The 9,293-nt window shown below is 49.2% G+C and overlaps 1 protein-coding gene across 1 annotated transcript in view; it reads right to left on the bottom strand.

Moving 5' to 3' along the window:
- LOC112548363 (sodium-driven chloride bicarbonate exchanger-like) overlaps positions 1-9,293 on the bottom strand; it is a gene marked incomplete at its 3' end in the record, with an annotated part of 278,971 nt that overhangs the window by 59,737 nt on the left and 209,941 nt on the right. The window contains exon 4 of the mRNA XM_025193937.1: positions 8,526-8,664. Within this exon, the coding sequence (XP_025049722.1) occupies positions 8,526-8,664 (139 nt within the window). The remainder of the gene's footprint in view (positions 1-8,525; positions 8,665-9,293) is intronic.

Here is a 9,293-nt window from a genome sequence, read left to right as displayed (position 1 = left end):
CTAGTAAAGCGACCAAAACGCTGGCTTGCATCCATAGATGCTTCTCAAGCAAATCCCAGGACGTCATTCTCCCCCTGTCCTCGGCCTTAGTGAGGCCGCAGCACAATTCAAAAAGGATGTGGAGAAGCTTGAGAGAGTCCAGAGAAGAGCCATGCGCATGATCAGAGGTCAGGGAAACAGACCCTATGATGACAGGCTGAGAGCCGTGGGGCTCTTTAGCCTGAAAAAGCGCAGGCTCAGGGGTGATCTGATGGCCACCTACAAGTTTATCAGGGGTGACCACCAGCATCTGGGGGAACGTTTGTTCACCAGAGCGCCCCAAGGGATGACGAGGTCGAATGGTCACAAACTACTTCAAGATCGTTTCAGGCTGGACGTAAGGAAGAATTTCTTTACTGGACATAAGGAAGAATTTCTTTACTGTCTGAGCCCCCAAGGTCTGGAACAGCCTGCCACCGGAGGTGGTTCAAGCGCCTTCATTGAACACCTTCAAGATGAAACTGGATGCTTATCTTGCTGGGATCCTATGACCACAGCTGACTTCCTGCCCTTTGGGCGGGGGGGCTGGACTCGATGATCCTCCGAGGTCCCTTCCAGCCCTGATGTCTATGAAATCTCTAATCGAGTAAAGCATCTCATGTAGATATGCCCCCTATGACTTAAATTTCATCCGTTTTCTATTATGCTGGACCTCAAAGTTACCCAGTTCTTTCTGTATGCTATTTTGATCCTTGTCAATGATAAAATGGGCCTCTGGGCCACTCCTGGGCCTCTGTAAAGTAACAGTACCTCCCCAACTTTGTCATCATTTGCTCACTTCTTTTTTTTTTTTTTTTTTTTTGACAGTCATTAATAGAAATATGGAAGACTGATTTCAAGACTGATCCTTGCAGAACTCCTCTTGCAACTTGGCCAGTGAGCTCTTCACCCCCACATCCAAATCATTTATTAACACTTGAAGATAGGCTACAGATACAGACAGACCTAGACAGGCTAGCAAGTTGAGCAGATCAGAATCTGATGAAGTTCAACGTCAAGAAATGTAAAGTGCTCCACCTCAGGACAAGCAACCCCAACACACCTACAGGCTTGGTAGCACCAAACTGACTAGTACCAGGAATGAAAGGGACCTGGAGTAATAATACTCATTCATATGAGTCAGCAGTACAATGCTGTAGCCAGTAGGGCAAATAATACTCTAGCATGCACCAATCAATGCATCTCCAGCAAAACCAAGGAGGTGATTCTTCTGCTCTACTCAGCACCGGTGAGACCATAGCTGGAGTACTGTGTCCAGTTCTGGGCACCACACTTTAACAAGGACATGGACAAGCTTGAGAGAGTCCAAAGAAGAGCCACCTGTATGATCAGAGTCTTACACGGCAAACCATTTGAGGAAAAGCTGAGAGATCTGGGACTCTTCAGCCTGAAGAAAAGAAGGCTGTGAGGGGACCTGGTAGCAGCTTACCACTACACTAGGGGAGTACATCAAGGGCTCCATGAGCAACTGTTCACCAGGTCACCTGAGGGGAAAACTAGGAGTAATGGCCACAAACTTCTGGCAGACTGATTTAGGCTCAACATTAGGAAAAACTTTTCTATAGTCAGGGTTTCCAGACTGTGGAATAAGCTCCCCTTAGAGGTGGTGCAATCACTTACCCTGGAAATCTTCAAGAGGAGACTAGACAGTCACCTTGTTGGGGTCACCTGACCCCCAGTTATCTTTTCTGCTTGGTGCAGGGAGCTGGACCTGATGATCTTCCAGCATCCCTTCCGGCCTTACAATCTATGAAACTTCCATCCAGCCCTACAATTCTCTTTGCCACCTATGGCAGTCTCCTAACTATCCAGTTCCTTCTCTACTTCAGAAAACCTCTCATCTCTGATGTAATAATTTTCTATGTCATGCCCTATAAATGCTTTTTTGCTATCCAAGTACATTAGATCTACTGCATTTCCTTTGTCCTAAAAATCAGTTATCCGATCAAAAATCGGTTTTGTTAAACCCATCGACTTTTATCCCATTTACCTCCATATCTCTAATTATTCTTTCCTTTCAAATTTGTGCTTTCACTCTATAACAGTCAGATGAATGGGCCTACTGTTGCTTGGTTCACTCTTTTCATGTTAAGCATAGGTACTACATACTTCAGTCATATGGAACCCCATCTAGTTTTGACAGTTTCATTAAAAATCCTGGCTATTTCAGTTGACAGTTCTTTCCACAGTAGGGGATGCTGATTGTGATTCAGTGCCTCCTATTTAAGAACATTAGGTTTTCTTTTTAACTCTTCTATGCTCATTTCCATTTCAGTACCTCATTCCCATCAGCCTTCCTGCCACTGCCCCCATAGTCAGCATTGGTTCAGGTTTCAGTAGTGACACAGTACTCATTTAATTTTGGAGCCACACCTAGAATACCCTGATGAGACCTTTACTTCATAGGGGTGGGACCCACCTCTTTCTTTCTCCTCTTTATTTTATTTTTTTATATATATATATATATATATATATAGCTGCAAGGTAGTGAGGGACTGGCATGAGGAGGTGAGGGACTGGTGGACCAGAAGTTCTGGGACAGGCTCCTGGGCCTGGAGGCACCTGGAAGCCCAGGAGTGACAGGCTGTACTGGTGGGATAGCTAAAGAACCTTTTACTATTTAATCCTTCTTGCGAGACTTAACTCAGCTTTAATTTTGATAATTCTCACTTTATCCTTACATTTCTAAGTTCCAAACTATACCTTTCTTTGCTGGCCAATCCCCTTTTCCATTTCCTGTGGGTTTCTGCTTACTCCCAGTATTCTTTTCTATCCTCTACTTAGCCAACAGAATAGGAAAGATCATTTAAATATAATAAATTAAGCTAAATGGGAATGTCTAATTTCAGCTATTAATTTGGAATTCTGTCTCCACTGAATGTTCATAACTTTTTATGTTAATGAAAAGCATTATCAGGAACACAATTTTATGATGCTTCCCAAAATAAAATCCTTTATATCCACACACGAGGCTTCTGCTTCTCTTCTGGAAAGTGCTACAACAGAGAGAAATCTACTCTTGCCCCTCTGGCCTTGTATCAGCCCCCTACCAGCAGCCATCTTTAAAAGCTAGCCCCATTCCTTGGATCCTAGCCACCTGCCTTCCTACTCCAGAGCAGGCTACAGAGCACAGTGGCAGCACACTGAGGCTCTGTCACTGGAGGCTCTGCCCACCATGCTATAGCTATTTCACACCCCCGCCGGCAACAATATCCAGTATCCTGGGCTCCTGCTGGCCTCCCTGGCTGCCATGCTCTGGTGCTACAGCAACCACTACTTGGTGCAGGTCAGTCTCAGCCCTGGCAGTCCCCCCTGTGTGGCATGGCCACCTGGCCAGGATCACCACACTGTCCCAGGCCCCCTGCCACCATGCTGCTGCCACCCAGACCCCAGCAGGGACACTAATGACATGCACCTGGATACCACCACTGCTGCCATTCACATGCTCCTGGGCCTCCAGCCCTGCTATCTGTGGGCCCACCCAGCCAGCCAGGACTGGTAGCTTCACAGAGGCCACTGAGAGAGCCAGCCTCAGATTCCAGCCCCACCACCCATCCCCAGCACCATGCTCACTAAAGACAGTTCTCAGGAAAGCACTTTATTCCTGCCCACAAACACAGACCTCCTCCCCCTCAGCAGCAGAGCCCTTCAGCCCACCCTCCTCCACAACAGACCCTGTTCCCCTTCCCAGCTCCCCACAGAGCCCCTCCACCACCCACCCCACTGACCATCAATAAAGCACGTTCTTCCCCCTGCAGACTATTTACAGTGAGTGCTATGTGTGTTTTCCTGGGGTGGGGATGCCTAGGGGACAGAGCCCAGAGACAGGTGCCCAGCACTCCCACCTCTGGTCACACCCCAATGGGTGCACACACTGTGGTGAGGCCAGCAGGTGGGGGGTTCACCTGGGATTGACAGCAGCCATTGTTTTGACAATGCATCCATCTCCCCCTCCTTTAGCCAGCAGACTGGGTGAGCAGGGCGTGTATGCAGTCCTTGATCCACTGCAGGCAGCTCTTGCACCAGGGACATATGGAACGTGGGTGAGCAGCAGGGCTGGGCCCAGGTAGCAGGGCTGGGGGGGCCAAGGGCAGGGGCATCTGGCTGGTGGAGGTGCCATGGGAGGGGCTGCTACTGGGTGGCAGGTGGCTGCCAGGGATAAGTGGGGCTGCAGCTAAAGGCAGGGCAGCAGGTGGCACAAAAGCAACTGCCAAGGCCAGGATGGTGTCCAGCACCTGGCAGTCTTCCTCCATTGCCTCCACTGCCCTGGCCACTAGGGCAGCCTGTCACTCCTGGGCCTCCAGGTGCCTCTCCTCCAGGCCCAAGAGCCTGTCCCAGAAATCCTGGTCCACAAATCCCTCCACTGGTCCCTCTCCGCCTCACACTGGTCCTTCACCTCCTGATGCCAGTCCCTCACTACCTTGCGGGCATCTCTCTCCTGCTCACAGGCAACTTCCTCCTCCTTCCAGGCCCATGTGTCCATCAGGCGCTCCTCGGCCATTGTGACCAGATGGTGCAGCAACCAGGTCTAGTCCTGGGTTCTGTGCTGCTGGAAACAACCCATATGCAGGGCCTTGACCAAGGCTTGCAGTGACCCTGAAGGCACATGCCAAGTGCCAACTGGTGCCTCCCCACTGTGTGCAGCTGCAAGTCCTACAGAACCAGGAAAAAAAGCTTGTTTGTAAGAGTTTCCAATATTTCTGAGATAGGATGCTCAGTACTAGGAGGCTGTGTGCTACCCAGCCTCAGATCAGAGGTCATGCATGCACGGGTGCCCAGAGACCATGGTAAGTTGGTTGGGAAGGCCCTGGACCAGGCAGCCAAATTTCTGGGAGGCCCTGGACCAGCTGAGCCCTTCTGTTCCTACTTGCTCTGCAGAGGCAGGTGGGCTATTGGATGCTGGCCACAGGCAGCTTGCCTCCCCTGTCTCCTTCCCAAGGTGGGATGGGCCTGGCAGCACCTGCTACCACAGTTCTAAAGCCATTCCCCACTTTCTCCTACTGCAGACTAGCCTGTCTCCTGTGCTACCACGAAGCTCATGGCACCTGGGCATGGGGCTCCCAGATGACTGGGAGCTGGTTGTACCCTCCCCTCCCACCAGGGGGCCTCTCCAGAGAGGCACCCCCAGGCCATCACCCCCTGCACCAGTGCTGCACCTCTAGCATGTCTCTGCTGAGAATGTCCTGGGTGCACCATTCGGAGTTGTTTGCATGGACTGAGTCCAACCCACTATGCCCTGCTGCTAATGATCACCATGGTAGCCTGGGTGCACCTGTGAACCTGGCACAGGTTCAATGAGCTTCAATGGTTGGGCAGCTTTACTATGTGAGTGTGGCAGGCATGTCCAGCAGCCTGAGTCAATCCCCACTGGCAGTGAGGATGTGCTGCTCCTGGAGGTGTCCTGGGGCATAGGGGCATGGCATCTAGCTGCCTGAGCAGAGGCTCCCTCTGGGGAGAAGCTGGGGCTGCTGAGGCCCAGAAATTCCATGGCTGGCCGCGTCCTGGGCAGGGCTGCACACCCAGAACTGGTGGAGCAGGTGCTGGCCTGGGCTTCTGGAGCTGCTGAACCATGCAAGGGGTGGGGAATGTGGCAAGATGGGCTCTTGGTGGCCCAAAGGGTCTTCCTCTGGTGACATGTCACCACATGTGCCAGACCACAGTGGAGGCTCGGGCAGGCCACCCACACTACTGTACATGGCACAGCTGCAGCCAGGATCCCAGGGTGCAAGGATCTGGTCCAGCTGCTGTATAAGGGGCATGGACATGCTGGCAGTCCATGACCAGTGGCTGTGGTCAGTGATGTCGACCCACTGTGCTCTCAAGGCCTTGACATTTATGTAGCACTGGTGCACTGACTGGTCATACCTGTGCTCCCAATATGCTGCCAGGTGGCTCCTCATAGATGTGTGTGTTGGAGCGCACACTCCACACAAACTGCCTGAGGACCTCAGCCTTGCCCCACAGTGCCATGAGATCTGTGGTCTCCTCCTGGGACCCACTGTGGCCCCAGGAGGCAGCGTGTGCTATTGGGAAGGATGCTAGCATGGCTCTCTCAGCAACTCACTGGGCCTGTGCACGGCAGTCCTGGTTCTGGCAGGCCTGGGCATTTGCATGCAGTGCCTGGCACAAGGGCATGACATGGGACAGACAGGTGCATGGCACTGCTGTGCCTGGGACTAGCGGCAGGGCCCAGGCAGACTGCTGTAGCTGGCCTGGGGCCAGCTGGAGCAGGACCTGGTGGCCAGAGGCTGGCTGCAGGTGGCCTACGGTGCTGCTGGGCTTAGCAGCTGACTGTAGTGCCCAGTGCAACACGATGGCACAGCCCTGGCAGCCACATGGTGAGGCAGTGCCAGGGAGCAGCACCAGGTTCTGGACAGGCTGCCATGGCTGAACTGGGGTCTCTGCTATTAAACAGTGGCCAGAGGCTGGCTGCAGGTGGCCCGGGGGTCCGGTGCCTCAGCATCTCTGTAGGCTTTTAAAGGCCAGAGGCTGGGGAAGGCAAAGAGCCTGGAGAAGCTCCCAGTCCTGTGACCCTGGGGCTGGGCTGAGGGTAGCCCCCTGGTGGTGGGGCTGACTGGGAGTAATCTGCTCCCGGTCAGCATCTACATGCATACTACTGTGCAGTAACTACTTGGGAGTTAATTTGCTGCTTGTATTTACAGGTAGCAAATTAAGTCATAAGTAGTGCAATTTACTCTACAGTAAGCATCTGTGAGTATAGACACTGACAATTACTGCACAGTAATTTGCTCTACTGCTCAGTAACATGTCTCAGGTAGAGGCACCCACAGTGCATCTTTTTTTTCTTTTTGTTCAATCTATTTGAGTTCATGAAGAAAAAGATTCATACAGACTATGCCTGTACAGACTATGCTGATCCTACATGGGATGAAACAGCACCAGGACCTCTGAATATGTCTACAGGAGATAATGCAGGTTTATCCTAAACTGGACACAGCAGCACATTAACATGGTTATACTGCTTCCAGTACCAGATCTAGCTAGTTCAGAGCTCCAGACTCTTGCATAACACTGCACTGGGCTGGGATGAGAAGGACCCCTGGCTGGTATTGAGCAATGAGTACGGCATCTCATTATTATTATCCCACATTGGTAGAATTTATAGCCGGTCAATTCAGCCTGAGATACCAACTTCCATCTGCTAAGACTGTATTAAACAGAAAATGTGGCCCCATGACTTTTGAGAACACTCTACCCCACTGGTGCTCCACTCATGGGGCTCCTCACAAGTCTGGAAATTTGGCAGTGGGGGAGCAGTGGCAACATTAATTGCTGTAAGTATTATCACTCCCCCACTGCCAAATTCCCAGACCCACTGGGACCCCTACAGGCCAAATGAAATGCACCAGATCAGCCCAGGAAGCAGGTAGCTCTTCAGCCAGATCTTGTGTGCAAAATTAGGCCAGCACATGGGAGTGTTCTATGGCTGGATCCAGCACTCAGGGCCAGGCTGGCATGCTGAATCACACCCATGGAGTGACTCCACATTGGATCAGGCCCATGCAGGAGTGGATCCAGGGGAGGTGCCATGGTGTGAACATCAGGCCCATGCAGGAGTGGATCCAGGGGAGGGGCCATGGTGTGACCTCACACCCCCTTCCTCCCAGCTGATCCTGCCTGCCCCCCATGACCAGTTCCAGCCTACACACCACACCAGCTCTGCACACCACATGTGATACAAGGTCTCAGTCTGAGACCCATGGGCCAAATCATACAGCTCCATGGACTGGATCTGGCCCATGGGCCACATATTTGGCACCTCTGGGCTAGAGGGCTAATTAAAATTAAGTTGACCCAGCTAATGAAGTTAAGGCAGGGCATCATACTACCTAGGGCATGCCGTTTACGGTACCCTACTGAGGTCACTGCTACTACACTGTGCAGATAGACAGACATTCCCCAAGATGTCTGAAGAAGGAAAAGATCATTTATCAATTAACATTCATGATAACATCTACTCAACAGAATGCCAATCTGGGCAGGCATTTTCTCCACATTTTAATTCTAGGGAAATGAAGTTATTTTCATCTGCTCATTAAAGGTTAGAAAAATGTGAATATCTGAATGTATTTAAGTATAATTTGGCCATGGCAATGTTAATCTTTCCTCTCCTTTATAAAGGAGCCAATTAATTGATTTCTGAAGGATATGTTTGCCATAGACAAGTTTAAGAATGTATGTGAAAATGATAAGCTAATACATAAACACAAAAGTCTATCTAACTACTATATGCAATAGTCACTTTATGTTTACGTCACTTCTTTCCTTTGATATTCATTCTGACCTAAATATGTTAAATCCAAATGAAAACATCTGGCTTTGAGGGATGACAGATACTGTAGTGATATCACTGTATGGGGACAGAAATTATGGTTTTGCTCCTGAGCTTGCTGCAACTTAGAAATGTTTTTTCATTCCTTCATGACCAACAGTTTCTCATGAAAATACCTCTTGAGAACGCTTACCTTGCTGTCTCTCTCCACTCAGCATCCTCTCCTTCACGCCAGCAAATTTCATCAAGCTCAGTAAAGAGGTCATGAGGAATGTGTTCTTCATCATCATCCTCTGTTCCAAGAATAAACTGTACCCTCTGTGATGGGGTGTCTGAGAATGAAATACATATATCATCAAAAACCATAACAAGCACAAACTGGAACAGTGTTTTTTTTATGCCCTGAGTAAGCAAATGACAAATTTCATGAAATTATTTGGCTCTACTTTATCTATATAATTTAATTTTACAACAGGTGTTGTAATACATGAAACAGCTCAGTGCCTCGTCAGCTCAGTCACACTTCAGCTCATGCTCTTACAACAATGCACATAGCACCTTAAGATTAAAGTCTTTTTATTCCACAATTACTCATACTTTTATTAAATAAATGCATTTCACAAAATAGAATATTTTTATAGGGTGCAGCATACAGATATTTATAAACATAATTATAAGGATGTCTCATTCAATATGATAAAATGGTAGCACAAGTTGTCTGATTTTAATAAGAGTCAGACAACTCAGCTCACAAAGCTGGTATACTGAGTTTGCACTAACTGTTTTCAGCAAGTTTGTATCAAAAGGTCCCAAAATAAAAATACTTTCCTGGATTTTAAATCCATAGGAAAGTTAAGGATTACATAAATTACTTACATAAATTATCCTGATGAAACTGTATAACTAATTAGAAAGAGACAGCCTGGCTATAGTAAGTACAATTGGTGCCATTCTTTACTAT

This window comes from Alligator sinensis, unplaced genomic scaffold (genome assembly GCF_000455745.1).
Source record: "Alligator sinensis unplaced genomic scaffold, ASM45574v1 scaffold901_1, whole genome shotgun sequence".
In the NCBI taxonomy this organism is placed as follows: Eukaryota; Metazoa; Chordata; order Crocodylia; family Alligatoridae; genus Alligator; species Alligator sinensis.
The sequence above is the reverse complement of the archived record's forward strand: the minus strand, read 5'-3'. Positions and strand labels throughout refer to the sequence as shown.